General features: G+C 47.1%; 2 protein-coding genes across 3 annotated transcripts in view; one reads left to right on the top strand and one right to left on the bottom strand.

The window, feature by feature from the left end:
* LOC143286806 (cysteine--tRNA ligase, cytoplasmic-like) overlaps positions 1-24,101 on the top strand; it is a 401,107-nt gene that overhangs the window by 27,935 nt on the left and 349,071 nt on the right. The gene's annotated exons all lie outside the window — the stretch shown is intronic.
* The window catches only part of LOC143286807 (uncharacterized), a 230,470-nt gene that overhangs the window by 5,313 nt on the left and 201,056 nt on the right, over positions 1-24,101 (bottom strand). Inside the window, exon 5 of the mRNA XM_076594605.1 lies at positions 1,918-2,091. Within this exon, the coding sequence (XP_076450720.1) occupies positions 1,918-2,091 (174 nt within the window). The remainder of the gene's footprint in view (positions 1-1,917; positions 2,092-24,101) is intronic.

Genomic DNA, 24,101 nt, shown 5'->3' with positions numbered 1-24,101 from the left:
CGTCCATGGACGTTGTAATCCCCTCCTCTCCCACGGCGTGACAAAACAGGAATTATTTGGAGCAGGTTCTATTCTGAGCGGAAATTGGAATCAGGCAGGACTTTTTGTTCTGCCGGAGAACATTCACAATTCTTGCCGGGGAGAATGTTTTCTGTTTACAGGATGAAACTTCGATGAGGTTTCTGCAAGAGAAAAAAAGCCGACCAACCATACACACAAAAAAACAACAACACATCACCAACAACAAACCCCCCAAAGCCAACAAACACCTCACCACTTCGTAACGCTGGGTGGTTGTTTTTACCCATTATTTTTTGAGGGGGTGGGGGATAAGTGGTTGTTTGTTTCGCCGTTTATTGGTGAGTTTTCAAGGTTTCCATCGGAACTGAAATAAAAAGCGGCCAAACAGGCATGACGATAGGACAGTTGTAATTTCATACACTCCGCTTTATTCTTTCATGTGCGTGCTCTTTCACAGAGTTAATTGTTGAAACGTGAGAGGTGGAGATAAGACATTGCTTTCCTGGCTAATTGCTTCATCACTGTGATAGAGAGAGAGAGAGAGAGAGAGAGAGAGGGAGGGAGGATCGGGGGGGAGGGAGAGGCTGGTAGAGGGGGGGAGAGGGGCGATGAGAGGGAGGGAGATATGGAAAATGAATGGGGGAGAGAAAGACTCAGAGATAGAGACTTAGAGAGACAGACAGACAGACAGCACTAAATAAGGCTGCGTCGTTTTAAGTGCCACCATTACCTCGTGTACGACCCCCCTCGGGGACTCTCGCGTAACATCACGAGCTTGTGACGCGGACGGAAACGTGACTCTTCTCTCTTGCGCGCGCCATTCTTTTAAACCGTCCCGATCCGCTGGGTGCATCGACTCCATGCATAATTGATGGGCCTGTGAGCGAGAGATGTTTTACACGCTGCTTCTACTCCAATCCCTGCCACCTGATCGGAAAAAGTCAGGCCTGTTGTTGCTTCCTTGTCCTCAGTCACGAGTCTATGTAATGGTGGCAGATAGAGCTTGGAGAATATTGCGTCTGTCTGCCAGTTCAATTGTTATTTATTATTTTAAATTTTGGTTCTTTTCGTGTGTTTTTTTTTTAAAATAAATTTTTGGTCGTCTGTGATTGTTCTTGTTGCTTTTTTTCTCCTTTATTTTTATTTTATTTTATTTTAACATTTTTGATAATCTCTTAAAAAAAACACCGTTCTTTTCTTTCTTTCTTTCATTTCTCCTTACCTGCGTTGTTCGTTTCTCTCTTTCTATCCGTCTTCTTCTTCCATTTTTGTATCCATTTGTTGCTTCCTTCTTTACTGTTCTCTTTCTTTCTTTCTTTCTTTTTATATTATTTTTTCTCCAAAAAAAGGTGTATGTGCTTCTGATGGGAAGAATTGTTCATCTTACGCTGATCTTAATTTTTATTTATTTATTATTTTTTTTAAAGATTGTCTCCCACTACCAATGATAGGAAAAGGTCAGTCTCCTTGTCTCTGTCTGCCTGCCTGCCTGCCTCTCTCTCTCTCTCTCTCTTTGTGTGTGTTTGTGTGTGTGTGTGTGTGTGTTTCCCTTCCTCTCTCTCTCTCTCTCTCTCTCTCTCTCTCTCCATACACACTATTTCTTTAGGTCACTTCTTATGTTTGACTTTAATATTCTTTTTTAAGACTTTAGGGGTTCTGGAATTACAAAACAAAACAAAACAAAAAGGATGTTCTGGGCCACATTCTTCTCTCTTTAGTCAACACCCACTCCCCCTTTCCTGTTCATCTCCTCCACACCTCACACGCGCACATACACAGACAGACAGACAGACAGACAATCACGCACACAGACAGACAGACAGACAGAAACACACACACACACACACACACACACACACACACACACACACACCACAACCACGTGCTTTCTCTTACCCATCTGAGGTCGGCAGCTGCCTTTCTTCCAGTGGTGGTCGAGGTGCCGCGCCTCCATGGGGATGCGCATGAACTCCCGCTCCACATTGTAGCCCATCTGGATGTACAGCCCTTTGCCCGGGTGGGCGTTCCTGGCGTAGGGGCTGCAGATCAGCCGCGGGTGCTTGAAGTAGGCTGCCCACACACGTTTAGGTACACACCATGATCATTACTGCTGACGAGGTTTGTTTAACATTCGCTACAGCAATGACAACTGCGTTAACTGTAGTAATGGTAATGATCATAATTATGACGATAACAATAGTAATAACAATATTGATAATCGTCATATCGGTCATCATCATCATCATCATCATCATCATGACATCTGTTTGAATCTTAAATCTAGAGCAAACAAGAGCACTTTACATAAGAAAAAAAATAATATGTGTAGTGCGTGCGTACACAAATGATATACGTCTGCGTACACGACACACGCACAAGCACGCGTTCATATACACGAAGTATGAACACCGCCAGACATCTCTCAGTGTACGTGTGCAGTGGACCCATCAGCACTGAAAGGACTGTGGTCACTGGGCGGTTGTGCCTCAGAGCCGTTCATACAGCATGCAGCAGTTTAGTTGAGGAATTTTCTAAAGACAGGACTTAGAAATGGAGGCTCCGCTATGTTGGTTTTCCCCATCTCTCCACCCAACCCACCCTGGTCCTTGTGCTCTCCACCCTGTTCAAACTGCGCTCGGGGGGAAAAAACACACACACAAAAATCCCTCTCTGCATATTTGAATAAACATTCTGAAAAGCCTTATGCGAAGTCAATATTCACGAAAGTCTCATGCGAGTCAGAAAACGAGATTGAAGATGGGTCGGGGGAGGGCAGGACGGGGGGTGAAGCCCGGCAAACAGGAGGGAGAGCCCTGTGACCACAGCCCCAGGCACGGACCTTGCCAGGCCATCCAGGGACGGGGGTGCTGGTGGTGGAAAGGGTGGAGGACATTCCGAGGGGTTGCGAATACAACCCCAAATCTACAGACAACACTTGGGGCCAGAAGTGTGTTGTTTCCCCAAACAAGTTACCGTCTGGACAGACCGAAAACATAGCGCTGGCAATCACCGGCGATGGCAATCATCAGCGATGGCAATTACAATCGCTGTATGAGTTGGGACAATGGCAGAGCGTGCGGGCAAGGGTGGAAGGAGGGTGGAATTGTTGTTGTTAGAGGAGGAGCCTAGACAACGGGGGATATAGGGTCACTTATGGTGTACACGTTAAACTTTTTTGTTGTTGGTACATATACGAAAAATCGAAGACCAATCAGAACGCCGATGAAAATGTGATAAATCGAATGGCAAGAAACAATTTTTCGGCAGACTTCCGTCCAGCCCCCTTCCTCAAAGTTGTTATGCTAAGAATTTTACTGGATTTTTCTGAACTGGAGTTTACCAAATGCAGCTGCCACCATATCCTGGAACATGCCGGCAGCTTTAAATAGCAGATTTACCAAAAACTGTGTTGAATACTTTTGAACTAATTGACTGTTTAGAATATCCTCTACCAAAGCGAGAGAGAGAGAGAGAGAGGACGAAGAAGAAGAAACAAGGCAAACCATTGGTCTCATATGAGAAAAGTAATCTTTGGTAATTACGTATATTATGTGTGTGTGTGTGTGTGTGTGTGTGTGTGTGTGTGTGTGTGGGAGGGGGGGGTGGGTGAGGGGGGCGGAGTAGGTGAAGTGTGGATCCGTGTAAAGAAAAATATGATTATACTTTTATGTTTTTTACATCCCGAATGTGATCTGTACAAACTGACAGAATGCCTGGTATCCAAGGATAACATACGAAATATATATTGTGACCTATGCAAACTGAAGCACTCTGATTTGCATCCAAGGATGTTGTAACAAGGCCTGGCCATATGTGTATATGTTTGTGTTAATTTGCTATGGAGTAACTGGGAAAACGGGGACATGTCGACAGTTTCACAGATCGCTTCTCTTTCCTTCACCACACGAACCTTGCTTGCTGTGTGTGCCTATGCTGCTTCCATCACACGGAAAGTCTCAAACTTTTTTTCTTTTTCTTTCGGTTCGTGCTTGTGTAAATCTAATTCTCTCAGTTGTTAGTTTTCTGGTTTTCCATTGCCAGCCACTCCACGGTTAAATGTTTATCGAGTATAGAATAAAGTCCCCTGCATCATGCCACCAGAAAAAGCACTTGCAGAATCAAGTTCTGCAACGTGCTAATATTTCACAATACTCTCTTCCCCCCTCCCTCCCTCCCTCCCTCTGTGTGTGTGTGTGTGTGTGTGTGTGTGTGGCGTCTGCAGGGTGGTCAGTCACTTGAGAGAAGAGGCAGAGGGTCTGAACAAGGCTTTCGAACCAGATGCTCATTGCTTTTCCTCTCTTCCGCAACCCCCTTTCCCTTCCCCCCACCCCAGGAGCTCTTGTACCGTTCACTATCACCACGGAGCAAACACTCCCTGAAACACTTCAAACAAAAACGAATATTCTCTCTGCTGCAAAGTTGAATCAATATCTTGGAAAGAGAGTTCTGAGAGAGTTGTGCGCAGAGTTGGATGAGGGGGAGGGGGGGGATGGTGGAGTGAGTGAGGGGGGTGGGGTAGAGGTTTGTGATGGTGGTGGAGGACGATGAGGGGGTGGGTGGGGTGATGGAGGAGATGGGGGGCAGTCATAGCAGGCGATAGAAGCCTGACACAGTGAACAAAAGTTATGTGACCTCAACCCCAGGCACAGTGGGGGAGAGGTGGCAGTCCTTGTTGGCGAGGGAGGGGGGGAGGGACATGGGTTGAACTCTCCCCCCCCCCCCGCCACCCTCCACCAGCCCCGGTCCCCCAGCTCTCCCCAAAGTCCACAAGTCAGCACTGGAGGGTCAGAGAGGTCATGTTGTTGGCTCAAACAAGGCACTTCTCGGGGTGGATCCGCAGACAGTGGCGGCAATTAGTATCAGTGGTGTGTGTAGGGACAGTGAAATATGACGGCTGGGGAGGTGGTAGGGAGGAGGGGGAGTGGAAGGGGGAGCATGGAACGATGGGAGTTATGCTGGAGGGACTGAGACAAACGAAGTTTGCAGAAGAAGCTTGCGTTGTGAGTGCGCGATTGTGTGTGTGTGTGTGTGTGTGTGTGTGTGCGCGCGTGCACGCGTGTGTGTTTGAGAAAGAGAGAGCGAGAGAGAGAGGCGGGTGGGGGGGGGGGGGGGGGGGGGGGCGAGAGGGAGTCGTTTATTGGTTTGTGGACATGTTGTCGCACGATATTATTTCAGTTTTCTACTTTTTGATATTTGGTTTTCTGTGTACATAGTAAATAATTCTTTCATCTATATTTTGTTCGCAAACACTTTGCCCTCTAGAGGCCCGCAACGAAAAAACTATAGTCATTCAAATGAAATAAATGACGCCGGGGACACAGATATTTCTTGATGAGCGCGCGCGCGCGTGTGTGTGTGTATATATATATCTGTGTGTATGTGTGTGTATCTCTCTCTGTGTGTGTGTGTGTGTGTGTGTGTGTGTGTGTGTCCCAGTGTCCTAGCTGAACTAACATCAGAGAGGAGGCTATCAACAACACAGCGGCAAGCGGTGTGGACTTTTAAAACAAGGCTGGGGGAGCCAGGTACTGTCCTGTTATGTTGATCCTCCCCCTCCTTGTCCGCTCCCCCATCCCCACTCCTCGCCCACCCACTCTCACCCTCTTCCGCCCCCATTTCCAGCCTTCTCCTTCACCACCCCACCCCCATATCACCACCCAGAAGCATCCTCAAGACTACTTCAAAGAAAACGAACATCTCTCTGCAAATTGGAATCAGTATTTACAAGGAGTCTCAAGCACACGAGGTGTGGAGGGGGTGGTTGGAGGGGGAGGGAGTGGGGTTAGGCCAGAGGTGATGGAAGCTCGAAAACATGAAAGAGAGAGAGACAGACAGAGAGAGACAGAGACAGAGAAACGAAATGAAACGAGTCGTTATTGCACGAGGGTAGTGGAGTAAGCATAATTGCTTTTTTTACATCCAGCCCCAGAGAGAGAGAGAGAGAGAGAGAGAGAGAGTTCAGCCCCACTTCATTCAAGGGACACACGGGTAGGGAACATAACTGATTGTCACCTGCGTCATATGCATATCATTCATCAACGGCTGTATTCAGTGAAACACGGGCAGTTGTTCAAGCCTTCAGCTGCCGTTTTTGCACTGACAAGTAGTGACACCTGAAAACTTTCCGAAAAAACAAAAGCGTCATGTTTGAACAACTTTACGAAATGGCGAACATTAACAATAAAATTGGACATTCTTCGACCGACGATTTAAACTGCGTTGAACGTTGAAAGACTTGATGAGAATGAGGAAGAATCTGACATTTTTGTTGCTGAGGAACAAGTTGCCCGCTGATTTGAATGAGTGGTGACGAGGTAAGCAACGCAGGTTCTCTTGGCAGTCAGTCGCATGTTACAGTGGGCACATGATCATTTCAGTTCTCCATATAGACTGCAATGCATACAGTGACCTTCCACGTCCATGACCATCAACCACCTTTCGGCTTTGTCTCGATGGTGTTACCACTGGACCTGGTCGAAATTGTGGCAGATGAGACCGGTCTGTAAGCAAAGCAACGGTTCATGGCGGACAGTATTCCAAAGGTCCAGGTAGATGAGCATTTCGAGCTGACCACTGTGGATGGAATCCGTGCTTGCATTGGTCTTCTCGTGTTCATGATCGTGAGTGCTTCCAAATACTGACCTCATGTGGAGAGAACCCCCGTCCCCCGAATTCAATAGTTTTGTTTCTTTTGTCACGTCCAGGAAGGGTTCCAGGCAGTTATTGTGTACTTCCGTGTGGTTTACAGCCCCAAGGCTGGTCCACAGCGTCATCCTGACTGTGTCCCTCTCTACAAAGGTATGCCTCTGATCAACCTCACCCAAGAAGCTTTCTTCAGATCTTTTTCTTTTCCTGGACAAAACCTGACTGGGATAATGATGAAGTTGAAGGGTGACCTTGGGTTCCTTCAGTACAAGCCTGCAAGGCCGACAAAGAGGGTGTCAATGAGTGGGCAGTTTGTGACTCTGGATTCTTTCTACATGTTGAGGTAGATGTACTGTCTACACAGGGAGAATCAATGACCTGCCGGCTGTTTCCAGACGTTTATTGACTTTTGAAAATGGCTGGCGTATAAAAGAAAAGTGTCTTTCACGGCTGCAACCGCTATTACAGACAGACACTCTTGAAGAACTGACAGATAGACAGTTCTTTTACGTCACACGTTCACACGACGTTTGTGCAGGTTGAAACGACGGGAAAAAAAGAAAATAAAAAAAAGTAGCGGCCCTCTCCCTAACCCCCCATCCCCTCCATTTGTTCTACAAACCATCACGCATAGAGAGCTTTAAGCAAACTCGGGAACTGAGCGCCCTCCGTGTGTTGGTTCCCTCCTCTCCTCTCTCTCCCTGTTCACCCCCTTCCCATCACCACCACCACCCCTACCACCATGCTCCCCACCCCCTATCACCACCCAGAAGGACCCTCAAAAATACTTCAAAGAAAATGAATATTCCCTCCGCAAATTTGAATCAATACTCGAAAGAGTCCCAAGAGTGGGTTGTTGGTGGGGGCGGGGGATGGTGTGGGGGTGGGGGATAACTTCGGGGGTCGTGATGGAGGGGTAGGCGGTGAGAGACTGGGGGTGGTGGTGGTTGGGGGGTGGGGGGTGGGGGGCAAGTTGGGAGAAGAAGAGGGTTATGCCAGAGGCAATGGGGGAAAAAGAAAGAAAAAAAGGCGAGAGAAGTCCGTAACGATATGGCCGGGGGACAAGACTCGAGTGCATTTACTAGAAGTGGAGTGAAATGGGGGGTGGGGGGAGGGAGAGGTGACAGGGGTTTGGGGAAGGGAGGGAGTAGTCTCCATGAAAGAGCCTCTCACCCTATACCCTCCCCCTCCCCAACAACCTCCACCCCCACCCGCCAAATCCACGGTCAACACTGGTGCCCGGAAAGGTCGTGTTGTTGGCCCAAACAAGGCGGCAATTGGGGATGGGACCACTGACAGCGACTGCAATTATGATCATCGGTTTTGTTTGGCTGTGACAACAAGGCAATGGTGCATGGGTTGTGTGAGGGGGGTTACGGGTGGGGAAGAGTCGGGGTGCGGTAGTGGAGGAGCTCAGACGGCAGAGGTTGTCACGCTCTGACAACAGAAGACTGTAACCAAGCAGAGAATGCAAAATGCAACGCTGGACACCGAAAGGAAATGATTTTTCCTGACGGTGGAACGAGTCCACACTTCAGTAACAAATAATGTAACAGTCACAAAGCATTGGGTGTAACGCGTTCGGATATCGAAGGTTAGACGCTCAGACATCGGAGAATGTAACACCGGAAAACGAAGGCTGTTACACGATGGATATCACGATTGGAGCCTGCGCTCGGAAACAAATGTATGGAACGCTCTGACAAAATGGTGTGGAAGGTCATTCATGAATATGGCATGGGCAGCTAAACCAATCAGACAAAAAAGTTACACGGTGGCACCAGATTTCACACTTTGATGGCTGAATCTTATCAGATCTTTAGTCCTCTCAAAGTATCGAAATAAAACTCATAAAAAACTCTGTGTGTGTGTGTGTGTGTGTGTGTGTGTGTGTGTGTGTTTGGGAGAGAAAGAGAGAGAAAAACAGACAGACAGACTGAAAACTTGAGTCTGAGAAGGAGAAAGGAGGGAACCAAATATCCGAAGGCGACCGGGAATAGCAATCATGTCTTCGGCTTTCCCATCACCAGCGACCTGCTACCTGATACAGAACAAAACGGTTCCTGCCCCTCCCGTCTCCTTCCTTTCACGCTCCCCCACCGCCCCCTCCCCCCCCCCCCTCACCTACCTCACCCACTCCTTCCCCCCATTGAAGGGCCGGCGGAGGGTAGTACATATTTTATAATGCACCCCTACCCCCACGTGCACCCTTATTCCTCGCCCTCCTTCACCCCATCTTTCCTTGACTGAAGCCGCAGGGCCTTAGTATGGTGTCCTGTTTCTGTCTGTTCTCTTCGAGGGCTTTTTTTTTTCTTTTTTTTTTTCCGCGCTCTCAGTCTCTGTCTTTGACCATCCCCCACACCTTTTTTTTTTTAAACCTTTTTTTTCTTCTTCGTTTTATCAACTACGTGTATGGTATGATTTAATGTCATGTGATAGCTTGATGTTTCCATTGTCCAGTCCAGCGCTGCAGGTGTCTGTTAGTTATTAATCGAAACACGAGTTTTTCGTTGTGTTCCAGTGGTGGCCAAGTGGGGGGTAAGAAAGGAACTGGAGCTTTTATTGTCAGTTTGAAAGGTTATAGGCAGTGTCGTTAATATTAGGTACCTCCCTTGCCCTGTCTTCTACCGGGGACTACCGTTCCCATCTGCTGGGTCTGAAGTTGGCTGCTGGCCGTAACCCTGGTGTGGTAACAGCGGTAGCACCAGTCTTAAAATGATCACCTGACATCATCATAATCACCATCGTCCTAATATTGGTACTGCCGCTGTTATTAAAATGGTGATGACGCTGATTAAATGACATGCTGTTCTCGTGGTTGATCATCATGGTCATGACCATTGCATGATAATGTCCTTGCCAAACGCCGAATTTCATCTTACTTCATTGCAGGAAGGACATTACTGAACAAGTTTGATTGCGAGTTCATCCTTTATTATATTTTGCTCGCTGAATTGCTTTTAAGAACCGTTTTGTTGTTTTTTTGAAAACAATTTTCTTGCTGCAGTCAGTGTGTGTGTGTGTGTGTGTGTGTGTGTGTGTGCGTGCGTGCGCTCGCGCGCGCGCGCGCATGTGTGTGTTATTTTCATTTTCTTTCATTTTCTGCTGAAAAAAACCCATTAAAAGTAATATAACTTTTTATTAGACTACCGAGAACCTCAGAGACCAACAGTATGCATGATTATGCAAGGGGAATGCAGAAGCGCTCCCAGACGACCTACGAGGTCAGCAGAGCCTAAAACAACAACCAGTGCCCTTGATCTCACTCCCTCCGCACTGGGTTTCTCCCCAGACTCCCTCTCCCTTTCCTTAACCCCCTCCCTCCTTTAGTTCGTCCCCCACTCCCCTTATCCCCAACGTTTTTACAAGTCTGGAACTGTTTGGTGTGCAAGCAAACGTTGTTTTTTCTACGGACGTCGCTAATGGCGGCAAAAAAGGAGGCGAAGAGAGTGACCCGTGGGCATCAGAGAGAGAGAGAGGGAGAGAGAGAGAGAGAGAGAGAGAGAGAGAGCGGCGGGCGCGTCTGTGGTGGAATCGTCTCACAAAGTAACACATAGTGTACAGGATCCCTCATCTTTTGTTCCTTGGCCACGTTTCATCTCCCGAGGACTGATGAGGCAAATCAAGGAATCCTCCACTCGCCGTGGCCCTCAAGGAGCGGGCTGAATGGCGCTAAAAGTACCCGCAATCAGCTGTATCCTCTGGGAGCGTTTCTGATGGATTCCACGATTTACCTCCTGGCACTCTGTCCTTGTGTGTACATCACACACCAGAAATTGTCAGAGAGAAAAGAAAAGAAAAGAGAGGATGTTTCAGGGGGGATGGCTGGAAAGGCGGTGACGGGAGATGGCTCAGGGGGGAGAGGGGATGTGGAGGGGGATAGAGGAGGAGGAGTCGTAGACAGAACGAGAATTTGGTGAAGTGCTGTCAATAGATGATCAACACACATTTACCGTGAGGAACATTTAGGAGCGCGTACCTTGCTCTTTGATCACTTAAAAATGGGAAAATAAGATTTCCAGATGGTCCCATTCTCTTAGCCAGATACCGCACTCGTGGTAAAGCTTTCATAATTACTTTGTAGAGAAATGTTGATGGCAGTGTAATCTGTGAATCAAGTTTGGTAATCTATTGTAGTGATTTCCCAAACCGTGCCACAGCCATGAAATGTATATTTCTTTTGGTTGGTTAAGACACGAACATGTGACAGTGATCAGCGATGAGAGTGCTTGCTTATTGAATGCAAATCTCGCGCCCGGGTTTGAATCACGCACGGAAGGCATATTTCTCCGCCAGTTTTCAGCCTCTGTCAGTGTTGGACTCCAACTGAGAATGAATGGACCTTCAGATCTGATGGTACCGTGTCATTAATCCTCCACCTTCGCCGTCTTTTCGATTTGTTCTCCGAGAAATCGCTCCCAGATGGAAAGCAGTTCCTTTTGGTAGAGAGAGGCTAAGCAATGGGTTCCCGTATTTGAAGGCCAAAAAGGCATAGGGCCGACTAAAACATTCGCTGTATGTTCTATTGGGCCTCAATTGTGGCGTCTACAAAGAATTATTTTTCATTGTGTTGAGTTGAAGACTAACGACCTGGTGGCATTCGCTTTAAGATCAGTTGTTTTCAGGCTGGTTTCGGAGAATCGTTCCCAGGCTGGTATCGAATACAGATCTGGTATTGGGGAGAGCTGTACTCAAGCTCGGGTCGATGAGAGTTGTTCCAAGGTCGAACAGGGTTGTTCTCAGGCTGGGGTCAAAAAGACTTAGCTTTTCTCAGGCTGTTCTCAGGCAGAGAGAGTTATTTTAAAACTGCGATCGAAGAGAGTTGTTGATCCCAGGTTTGGATCGAGGAGAGTTGTAATCAGGCAGAGGTCGAGGAGACTTTTTATCAGTTTACGGTTCAAGGACTTGTTCCCAGGCTGGGGTTGAAGAGAGTGTTGAAGGGGGTTGTTCTCGGGGTTGAAGGGAGTGTTGAAGGGGGTTGTTCTCAGGCTGGGGTTGAAGGGAGTTGTTCTCAGGCTGGGGTTGAAGGGAGTGTTGAAGGGAGTTGTTCTCAGGCTGGGGTTGACGGGAGTTGTTCTCAGGCTGGGGTTGAAGGGAGTGTTGAAGGGGGTTGTTCTCAGGCTGGGGTTGACGGGAGTTGTTCTCAGGCTGGGGTTGAAGGGAGTTGTTCTCAGGCTGGGGTTGAAGGGAGTGTTGAAGGGAGTTGTTCTCAGGCTGGGGTTGACGGGAGTTGTTCTCAGGCTGGGGTTGAAGGGGTTGTTCTCAGGCTGGGGTTGAAGGGGGTTGTTCTCAGGCTGGGGTTGAAGGGAGTTGTTCTCAGGCTGGGGTTGAAGGGAGTTGTTCTCAGGCTGGGGTTGAAGGGAGTGTTGAAGGGAGTTGTTCTCAGGCTGGGGTTGACGGGAGTTGTTCTCAGGCTGGGGTTGAAGGGAGTGTTGAAGGGAGTTGTTCTCAGGCTGGGGTTGAAGGGAGTGTTGAAGGGAGTTGTTCTCAGGCTGGGGTTGACGGGAGTTGTTCTCAGGCTGGGGTTGAAGGGGGTTGTTCTCAGGCTGGGGTTGAAGGGAGTATTGAAGGGTGTTGTTCTCAGGCTGGAATTTCTGTTCGGCAGATGGGAGGAGAGAGTAGTTCTTGGGCTGAAGAGAGCTGCCACTCAAGCTCCAAGAATTGTTCACAAATGATGTCCTGATGGTGGTATTCAGAAGTTACGGCGATGTGGTGTGGTTCCAGGAAGCTGGTCCCAGGTCAGGAGCTCCTCAGTGAGAGAAGCACGAGCTTTGTCTGACGGTGATCGAGCAATTTCGTCATATGCTGTTCAGATATGGAACTCTTTGCCTCACCACGTCCGTCACAGCCCCTCACTGCCTACCTTTAAATCTAACCTCAAGACTTTCCTCTTCCAGCAGCATTTCCTCTAGACCCTCTCTCATACATGAAAGTAGTTAGCTGATTGTTTAGATATATTTGTAAAGCTGTATTGTGTGTGCGTCCAATGTATGTATGTATGGATGTCTGTCTGTATGTATGTCTGTATGTATTGTACGTACGAGTCTGTATGCGCATATATATTGTGCATTTATTTATTGTGCATGGTTGTGAGATGAGGACTGAGTGTGTTTCGTATGCGCGTGTGTGTGGATTGTAAAGCGCTTTGTGCAATGAGGAAAGCGCTGATGAATGTCCAGTTATTATTATCACTGTGTCCCGACGCACGCTGGTGAATGTGGACACCCCCACTGTCGGGTGGCCTGGTCTCGCGGGTAACGTGCTGCCCTTTAGGGCGGAAGTGCTTGCCTCTTGGGGGCCCGCTTCTGTCCGGGTCTGCCCCAGTAGATTAATCCAGTCAGGTTTTCCCTCTTGTTTATAAACAAACGCCACGGACTCAGCAACGGAGTTGAGCCTGAAATACATAGGGGTGGAATTGTGAAAGAGGAGGCTGGTTAAACACTGTGTGTGTGTGTGTGTGTGTGTGTGTGTGTGTGTGTGTGTGTGTGTGTGTGTGTGTGTGTGTGCGTGCGCGCGCGTGTATGTGTAAAAGAGTTGAAGGGTGTTGGGTAGGTTATGTTAGCGAGTGTACTTTTCCTTACCCCGTTTTTATGCTTGTTTACTTTGTCTTTCGTCCAGCTTCCAGAATGTACCGCAGTATATATATCCCTTCCTTGCGTTGTAAAAACGAGTTTGTACACTTTGTGTCGATCGACAACCGAGGATGGGAGAGGAACAGCAACTTTTTAGAACCTCTAATAAAAAGGGCTGTCTCTGGTTGCTGTTTCAATATTTCTCGCGTTCTTGTTGGCTGGGATGTCTGTGGTTACACTTTTCATGATTTTCTGTGTTGTTTTGGGAGGGAGGGAGGGGGGTTGGGCTGTGTGGAGTCCGTTTTAGAGTTTTCTCGTATTCTGCAGACGTCTTGGATTTCCGTTCGACTCCTCTGTCTGTCTGGGGCATGATTTACTACAGGAACTAGTTCTCTGTCTGTCTCCCTCCCTCTGTGCTTGTGTGTGTGTGTGTGTGTGTGTGTGTGTGTGTGTGTGTGTGTGTGTGTTTCCGTTCTCTTTTTGCACATACGCTTACGCTTGCGCTTGTTTGTTGAAGAGAACGCTAACTGGCTCTGTGTGTGTGTGTGTGTGTGTGTGTGTGTGTGTGTGTGTGTGTGCGTGCGTGCATGCGCTCGTGCGTGCATGTCTGCGTGTGTGAGAGAGACTGGGATTGTGGTGTTCAGTAGCTCAGTGATGGATGGAATTGTCAAAGAAAAACGAAGGTTTGCTGCGCTGGCTACATACATCACGAGAGATACTGCAGCTCATTGTGTTTGTTATCGTCGGGGTCACCGTATGTTGTATCTGCCCCCACCCCTCTTCCTCCCACCACCTCCACCCAGCTTACACCACGCCCTGTCTGCTCCCCCCACCCTCAACCCACCGTCCACCGCCCTCCTCCTCTTCCCTCTCCATTTCCTGCATGCACAGACAGTTGGCAGAACCAGCTATATATCTGCATGGCCTTTGTAGCATCAGAAAACAGCCGCCGTCTGGCTTGCGGTTTTTTTTTTGTTTTTTTTTTAATTCATCGTTTATAAATACTATCATTTTGATTAGCCTATTTGCACGCATGTGCGCTCGTGTATTTTTGTGCTTTATGCGTGTGTGTGTTCATGTGTGTATTTGTGTGCGAGCGCGTGAACTCAAATGTACCAGTTTTAGCTTGAGACTGCAAAGTGTCTAGACTGATGATTTGAGACGGCTTTCTTTTTATAAGGTTTGAGAGTCCGAATCTGCTATCGTCAGTGCGTTGACGAATGTAAATCGATATGTCGCTTGTGAATAGATTGGCAGTCTAAGAATTGATATTTACATTAAAAGTCTGATGGTCTACATTGCTGATACAGTGATAGTCTGTGCTGCTGTATGAAACTCACGGCCAGTTTGAGACTGTCGAGATTAGATAGACTGAAAGGAAACTATGTGAACAGATCGATTGTCCTAGACCTGTTATAAATTCCTCCATGTTTTGGGAGTGCTGTCTGGATTAGGTCGGCAATATGTCTGGAAAGATTGAGAGCCTGAATGTGCTGTCAGAAAACAGTCCCGTTCTTGTCATCCAAAGCCCTGATGGCACAAAGATACATTGGAAGGATATTCCTATTCCGAGTGTTGCTTGAGACTTGCCTTCAACGTATTTTGAGATCGCTGCTCTTGTCTTGCCTAACTTGATAGTGTGACGGGCGGTAAGCCGAGTGGTGAGAGCCTTTACGGAGGTACTCTCAGCTGTCCCGTTAGTCAGGTCGTCTTCCGCCTTATCCCTTCAAGCGTATCAGATGCCTTGCCTTGTGTGTGTGTGTGTGTGTGTGTGTGTGTGTGTGTGTGTGTTTAAAGAGTGTGACAACAGCTCGAGGCCCGCAACAAAAACATGGTCGGTCAAATGAATGACGCCGAGGACACAGTGTGTGTGTGTGTGTGTGTGTGTGTGTGTGTGTGTCCCAGTGTCGGTGCTGAACTAAGTAACATCATAGGGGCCATGGACAACACACCCAGCAAGCGGCGTGGACTTATTAAAACAGCGCTGAAACCAGGGAGTCTCTTCTCTGTGTCCACTCCACTGCCAGAGAAACAGTAGCCATGTTGTTAGTGATATTGATTGTGATTCTCAGTCTATATTCATTAACTGGAGATTCACACACGTTGAGGATGGTGTCTTTCATGTCAGTATTCGACAGATTATGAAAACACGAGCACACACACACCCAGCATGCACCCAGCCACCCTGAAAATGAGAGCAGGGCTGCCTAAATGACAGTGGCCTCAGCAAACACGACCGGACAGGTAAAAGGCCTCTCAGACAACGAACCAATGTGGAAACCGCAGGCAGAAGTAGAGGATGATAAGAGGATGATAGCCTGAACACTGCTGCTGTCGTAAGTCATGGCTGTGATTTACGTAGGGGGAGCAAGGTTCTCAGCATCGTGGCAACCCGGTCCTTTACCGGTAATCGTTCAAGATGACGAACTGGCAGCCCGGCTGGCTCTTGACAGGGGAGGTAAATCACCGACCGGCAAGAACCTCGGGGAGGAAGCGGCGGTTTGCTGCTTTGTCAAGGCTGGCGTAATTAGAGGGCTAATTTGCGGCTTCCCAATTAGGGTAATCCGATCCTCTTTTTATTGCCGTTTTTTTTTTTTTTTTTTTTTTTTTTTTTAACGTAGTATTTGTGAAAAGTGGGAAAAGGTTACGATAGAGAAAGCCATGACACGTGTGAGTATGTGGGAATGTCCTTGGGCAGTATTTTAGTTATCTGTTTATTCATTCATTTACTCATTCAGTCATTGAATAATTAAGTAATTCATTCATTTTGCGGTGATTCTGTAAAGCCAGATTTGGATGCAACGTGGACCGATGAATGCATGATGTAGATATTTATCGAAGCGTTAAATCCATATAATTTTGACATAGTTTCAGTGTCAGAAAGTCAAGGAATGGATTTTGACATTCGTGCGTTTGTGTGTTTTCATTTCAGAAAAAAGAAAATCAAACTCATTGACTTTGATCAGACTTGAAAGGTCAGAGAAAATGGTGGCCAATGTGAACTGTGATTTCTTGGGCTTGATCACTTTACACATCCGTCGGCGTATAGCCCAGAAGAAAAAAAAGTACCATGAAGGCTGTTTGGGGAAACAGAATGTATGCATTACTGCATTGTAGCACAACATTGTATACAGAGCGTGTTCATATAATACTCATATTCCAAAAAGTTTCCTCCTTGTTGTGACGGCATTGTTCCGACACGTATGGCACAGTTTAACGTGGTTTGCATTGGTGTGTGTGTGTGTGTGTGTGTTCGCGCGCGTGCGCGTGTGTGTGTACGTGTGTGTGCGTACATGCTTCCATAACGACAAAGCTGTCGTAGGGTGGTGGCCAAGACTGAAAGGCAGAGCGGCAGCAGCCAGTGTACTGTGCCCTGTTCATCACTGTCCTTGTCAACGCCAGAAGCCGTCAGTAAATCAGGACGAGAGACGCGGAGAGCTACTTCGCTGGGTGGTGACCATCAATAAGCCATTAACCAGTACACTCCTCAACATTGTCTCCGGCCTTTGAGTTATTAGCGTTGTTAGTTCTCGTCATTAACTCTTTACCACCACCTGCCCGTCACACTGCACCTAGAGTGTATCGACTCTGACGGATGAGTAATCTCCTGTGGTTGATGTCTCGCAAACAGAAAGATGGTGGTGGTAGGATTGAGGTAGGGTGGGATGAGGGAAGGGGGTGGGGATTTGCTAGATTTGGTGGCGGTTGATTTGGACTTGAAACAGGACAGCTCGAGGAAAATGGTCTGTTTTCCATTTTTCTTGTATGTCTTCGACGTGGCACTTTACCATATAACTTGCCTTGCTTTTACAAGGTAACATTATGCAATAGTCTCTGTAAAATGATGCCGTTTTGACTTCGAAAATGATGATTATGATTTTACTGCATTAAGAAAGAAAACATGTTTTATTTCTGGTGCTTAATGCTGGCAAAGTTTTGTATTTTTGGATTGCGACATCATGAACATGCTTCACAGACAAAAGGGGTTACTTGTTTGACTTGACCAGTTAGTGAATGGCACTTTGTTGATACGTTTTGCACGTCTGACATTAACCCCTGTGTTCGAAATATAGAACACTCGTTATGATTTTGAACCATCCGTGGTCATCTGGTCTGTTGTATTTGTACGCGTCGTGTCCATTTTCCATTAATCAAACAGTGTCACGTGTACACCTGATAACACTGCTGAATCTTCTCTAAAATGAAACAATCATTGGCAATAAATAGAAATCAGAACTCGTCACTTTGCTAAGGATGGTACTTTAGTTTCTTCCTCCCTTTTGAGCTTCTGTGAAAAACAGCTTTTGGCAATTTGTATTGAGTCCCCCTTATCAATCAATCAGTCAACCAGTCAGTTAATTAATGAATCATTCAACCAGAGTCTATCTATGTATCTGCCTGTCTATCTATCTATAAATCTATGTATCTGTCTATTTATCTATATCTAAGCGGGACATATTTTGTGAGCAGAACACTGGCATTATGGTTGTAATGAATCCCTGCTGGCCACATCTTGTGCTTTGTCCCAGGTTACGATAATCACCGTTCGGGCGATCACGGGACGTGTTCTCCCTCAGGAGTCGCGGTGACCACATGAAAAAAACGGCGGAAGCAGCCCGTGCTTTATCTTTGGCCATAAACAAGCAGATGTCCCGGGCTAAGCTTCATTATGACACAAGGAAGGGAAGTGATGCGAGTTTCTGTTCATCAATAAGTCATCAGGCGGAAGGAATGTCTTTTTGCGGTGGGATCCTTGAGAAGGCAGTTACAGTTTTTAAAGCACTTTGGGAAACCCTGTCAGAGAATGGAGAAGAGTTCGGGAAGAAATGGGAGGGACCTTTTTTCTCCCTTTCTTTCCAACTTCTATTATAAATGAGGCATTGAACCGGAATGTCAAGCCAGTTACACCGTTCCCCCTTTCTAGCCACAGCAGTCATAGATTCATAGGTTCTGACCTTGATAAATAACTGACAGCTTCTGTGAATTTAGGCCAGTGCCAGAGCAGCATTTGTTTGTGGACCTATAAGAAGTAGTGGAAAAATGGTGTGTGATTGATGCTCCCTTACGCAGGCCTTCCCCATAGCCACGTTTCATACACAAGACGCGCGCGCGCGCACACGCACACACACACACGAGCACACACACACACACACACATACACACAAACATTTTACACATGCACGTACACACCTACACACACGCGTCCCGCTCCCTCTGCCCGCCACCCCCCCTCCCCTTCACCCACCATGAATCCAAATCAAGGAACATAAATCATACAGATGCTCATACCACAGTCCGAAATCGTCGAGAAAAAAAACAACAATCGCCAACACACTGATCATGCCTGATAAGAAAGAAAAACAGAGAGAGAAATAGAGACGGGAACGGAAAAAAAGAGGAAGGGATGGAAAAAAAAAGAGAAAAAGAAAAAGACAGCAGAAACAGAAAGATTTACGCACACCGAGCATGCGCGTTCACGGGAACAGGAAAGCCGAGCCGGGACAGGACGGCTCAATTTTTACGACTGCATTTATTGGATGGCATCGATGTCAGCGCGGCTCTGATTGGCCACCGCTCCCTCCCGGTCCTCTCTCTCTTCCCTGGCGCTGCGGGCTTTAAGTGAAGGCCGGGGCTCGTGTTTTATTAAAACATGCGGAAAAACTCAATCAGGTCCGATCATCGGTTTGACCCGGATCGTCGTCATCTCGTTAAGAGGACTTTAGGGCCCGGGGTGGGAAGGGGATTTTTTTGTGGGGTGTGGGGGTGGGGGGATGGATCGAAGTGCGCGCGCATTCCCCCGGACTACGGCCGTTTCGCGTGCCGAAAGCACCTCAGGAATCACTCTCTCCACTCACTCACTTTCTCTCTCTCTCTCTCTCTCTCTCTCTCTCTCTCTCTCTCTCTCTCTCTCATTCATTCACCCTCCCTTTGTCTCTTTTCCCCCCGTCTCCTATGGCGTCTGCCATCACGGACCTGCTTCCACCACCATCCATCCGCAGGTCATCCACCTCCACCTCCACCCCTTACCGTCCCTGACCCCATCGTTGTCTACCCTGGTTTTCCACCTACTCTATCCCTACCTGCACATACATACACACATCACTCTCACCCCGAAAAAATAAAGACCTTGCTGGACAATCAGTGAATGGGTCTGCCCCACACACTGTATCATGTCAAAACGAGAATGTGGCATATATATATATATATATATATATATATATATATAGAGAGAGAGAGAGAGAGAGAGAGAGAGAGAGAGAGAGATAGACGTAGAGTGGAGTGATGGCCTAGAGGTACCGCGTCCGCATAGGAAGCGAGAGAATCTGTTCGAATCACGGCTCAGCCGCTGATATTTTCTCCCCCTCCACTAGACCTTGAGTGGTGGTCTGGACGATAGTCATTCGGATGAAACGATAAACAGAGGTCCCGTGTGTAGCATACACTTAGCGCACGTAAAAGAACCCATGGCAACAAAAGGGTTGTTCCTGGCAAAATTCTGTAGAAAAATCCACTTCGATAGGAAAAACAAACAAAACTGCACGCAGGAAAAAATACAAAAATAGGTGGCGCTGTAGTGTAGCGAATTTCACACACACAAATCTGTTGTGATAAAAGAAATACATACACACATATATATATATATATGTGTGTGTGTGTGTGTGTGTGTGTGTGTGTGTTGTGGAGACCAAGAGGGAGGGGAAACAGTGAGGGGATGTTTTAACACCCAGACATAAAAGACGTAATGGAAGTTGAGATGTTCGTTTTAGAATGGCTTCTTCCTCTTCTTCTACTTGTTCGTGTCTTCTTCTTCTTTCGCGGGCTGAAACTCCCACGTTCACTCGTATGTACGAGTTGTTTTTTTCGTGTATGAATGTTTTCATCCCGCCATGTAGGCAGCCATACTCCATTTTCGAGGGTGTGCATGCTGGATATGTTCTTATGTCCATAACCCACCGAACGCCAACAGGGAATAGCTCATGAAACCTTACAAACTGTAAAATGAAGACATGGGAGCGTGGTTTTGTTTCACTGGAATCTGCCTTCAGTCAGTCTGCACAACACTCCAAGTGAATTAAGGAACCCCGAGGCATATTTATTTTGCCAACTTCCCAAAGCGGTGTTACAGGCTGTGTATACCTGGATGGCTGTTCGTGGTGTGTGGTGTCAGTGCATGAACTGTGTGAGTTGGGTGCATGGAGTGCATTGAGTTTCATTTCGCAAGATTGTGCACTGTATGGAATGATTCATGATTATTATTATCATTACGGGATCTTTAGCATGCGCACTTGATCTTCTGTATGCGTATATACACGAAGATGGTTCAGGCACTGACATAACTAACATCTGTTGACCAGGAAGATCGGGAAAAAAATCTCAACCACAAACTCACCGGGGTCCCTAACGGAGATTCGAACCTGGGACCGTCAGACTGAAAGTTCAGTGCTTTAACAGGTATAATAGACTGTTGCGCCCATCATGAAATAGCTGTATACAGGCATGAAATCTCAGTGTAATGAAAATCCGAGAGGGTATGCGCGCGGAGAGAGAGAGAGAGAGAGAGAGAGAGAGAGAGAGAGAGAGAGAGAGAGAGATTCTGTGTCAGTGTGTGGGGACGGACTGGACAAGAAATTCAATCCAACAAACAATGAATCCAAGAAGCATGATCAGTGCCAGACTTTGTGTCTCTGTGTTCATCACGTCCCTAAAGCCAGGAAAGATGGACAATGGGAGCCGTTACAATGCACGATATGCTTCTCATGGAAGAGGTCGGCTTAACCTTGGTGACAGATGTGATCTCTGCAATCCACTGGCAGCATACTAAGCAAACTTGCACCAAACGAGCGCACACACTGCTGATGCTCGAGACTGCTCCTTCTTTCTATTTCCGTCATCGTCTGCTGCCCGGTAGAGATCGGCGATTTCGGGCAAGAGCGAGAAAGGATGACTTCCGAAAAGAATGGAAATCTGTTGTTGAAACAAGACGACAAATGGGTTCTGTCGTAGCTCGCTGATTTATTGATCTGGCGGAACGGGATATCGCCTGGCCGTCTGTGAAACAGAAATATACGAGCTCTTGTGATTGTGGTCCTTCTGTTGAGCGCTGATCGTAAAAGAAATTGGAAAGATATAAGCTTTCCGACCCGGAGTAAGCTTTCCCTGCTCCGGATTTTCCATTCAGAGCGGATCATAAAAAGGCATTGTTGCTCTGCGTCTCAAGGAAACCCGACCGAGTCGAATAATGCGGGTGCCGTCGAATGAAGGACTTGTGTTCGACAGGTTAAAGCTACAGTGAATAATATTGTTCCTGCCCGAAGAAAGCAGACGTCATTGTTCCCTGATGAAGACGTGTGTGGAGTCTTGATGGGGGAGAGGAGGGATGGGGGTGGGAGAGTAGCAAGGTCATGTCTTTTCCAGAGGAAATGGAGACCGTTGTGACGTGTGTGCTTTCCCATTGCCCTTGTTCAAAACAGTAGTTTGAAGGAAAAGTGGCAGCGGTTTTTTTTGTTTTTTTTTTAACAATAACGAAACACCTAGTTCTGAAAAGAACATAGAGTTAGAAGAAAGGTGAAGTTCTTTTTAACAGCGTGGAAGCGAAGTGCGGCAAAGACTCTGCTCATTGATGCAACAGCGAAAACCAACAAAAACAAACAAAGGCACAAAATCATAAAAAAACTTAGTTTCCCTCCTCGTTCAAACAAGGGATTTTCATAGCTTCGAAGACCAAGAGCGAGCAAGCGGCATGCACTTTGCGGTGTCATCGACACTCGGTGCGGATCGTGTCAGCGACACTCCCTGCCCATCGCCATGTAGAAATGCAAGTGGTGTTCGCACGATGCGGAATTAAAGCTTGAGAAACGATTGCGAAAACGACAAAAAACCAGCAGCAGAAAATCTGCTTTTGAGGTGGAAATAAAGAGAGGGGTAGAGGAGGAAGTGTTAAGAAAGCTCAGTCCTCCGCCCAAAAGCAGATTAAGTCAGAAAGCAAGATAACGGCGTGGTCGGTGCTTTAGATGAAGCCCAGACGTGAATAATTGATTGTATTCACACACACAGAAAACACTCCAAACGTGTTGTCTTGCCTGAAATCGATCTCATATTAGGATGTGCAGGCATTCAAACAAACATGCAAATAAATCAAACAAAACAAAACCCGTCACACACTCGCCCATGTCCACTCCACAATCATAACTTTGAACTGTTGAGATACTATGTGCCGTATCGTTTGATGACATAGAAAGACAGACATACAGAGAAAGCGAAATGCCTTCCTCCTGAAGGTGTTCAAGAAGACCAGACACATGGAATTTCAGACTTATGTGTGTGTTTGTCAGGTGCGCAAAGCCGCAAAAGATTGTCAGAAATCGGAGCTGAGATGGAAACCGATAAAACACACTTCTCATGGAAGAGATCAGCGGGACCTTTGCGACACGTGACATCTGTAATCAGCAACGGACGACAAACCAGGAGAGTATGGAAACCATGCACATCGGAACCAAAACGGATTTGTGGAACTGTCCCTCTTTGTTCCCCCCCCCCCCCGCCCCCCAACATTATAAAATTCAAAAGCGACAAGATATTTTTGTAAAGAAACAAGTATGGGGGGAAAGAAAAAGACCACAAGTAGGTTTCTGCCTGGGCCCAGGTTATTAGGTCGTAGGAAACCCAGCCTTGGTTTCCGTTCATTTCATCCTTGAATTCTGTTGACCGCGGTACAGAAATATGATCACTTGTTGACGGCTGACCTTCTGTCCTGCCAGTATCTGGCATGAACTAAGCTGCCGCAGTGTTGGCACCTTGGAGAACCGTCTGTGTCCTGAAAGTCGGTCAGTGCTGTAGTGGAGGCCAAACTGTGGTCCGCCAGATTACCCACACTATCATCCGGACGGAAGAGCATTGGCGCTAATGTATCCTAATAGTGTCGTGTTGAGAGCCACCTTAAGGGGAGAATATAGATGTTAGTGAATCGCATCTTCGCCTGAGGCCGTGCTGAGATGTGGTGCTTGCGTTTTCCCTCGTTTGTCTTGATCCGGGAGACATAGAGAGAGAGAGAGAGAGAGAGAGAGAGAGAGAGAGAGAGATGCTGTGATGGAGGAGGGGGGGAGGGACACTACAGCAAGCGGACAGGGATCATAAATCACAACAAACAAACAAAGGGGATCACCAGAGACTGTGCGTTCATCACGTGGTGAGGCGGGGAAACAGGGCAGTGGGAGCTGAGGCACAACACGATATGCTTCTCATGGAAGCGGTCGGCTTAACCTTGGTGACGTGTGACATCGCCAAACAACCCGCAGCATACAAAGCAAATATTTGCAAAATACACAAACGAGCAAACACACACACACACACACACTGATTATTGTGAGACTGCTCGTCTCCGTTTCCATCATAATTTCGAATCCGCAAGAGATTGGCAATTCCAAAGAACAGCGAAAAAGATGACCCGGGAAAGACGGAGAATGTGTTGTTGAAACAAGACGACAAATTGGGTTCTGTCCTGGGTGCTGATTTATTGATCCCGCGGAACCGGTTATGGCTTCGCGTCCAGTGAAAGAGAACTATATTAGCTTTCTGACCCTGCTTCCTCTGTATGATGGAGCATAAAGGAAATGTCCTACTGTATGGTTTAGACGAAATCATCTCTCTTGCACAGGGGTGAAGAATTACTTGTGTATTGGAGGGGAGAAGTTCTGTGAAGTTCAGGCCACAGTGTCGTTCTGGCAGATGTCGTGTTCGTGGGTAACAATGATCACGATCACTCCTTTCTAACGGTGGAGTTTTCATGCCGTACAGAAAAGTCCTACTGTTTTCGAAAATGGATACAACGTTCCTCTTTCTACCTGTCCTGCAACAAAAAAAACA

Source organism: Babylonia areolata, chromosome 10 (genome assembly GCF_041734735.1).
Source record: "Babylonia areolata isolate BAREFJ2019XMU chromosome 10, ASM4173473v1, whole genome shotgun sequence".
In the NCBI taxonomy this organism is placed as follows: domain Eukaryota; kingdom Metazoa; phylum Mollusca; class Gastropoda; order Neogastropoda; family Buccinidae; genus Babylonia; species Babylonia areolata.
The sequence above is the reverse complement of the archived record's forward strand: the minus strand, read 5'-3'. Positions and strand labels throughout refer to the sequence as shown.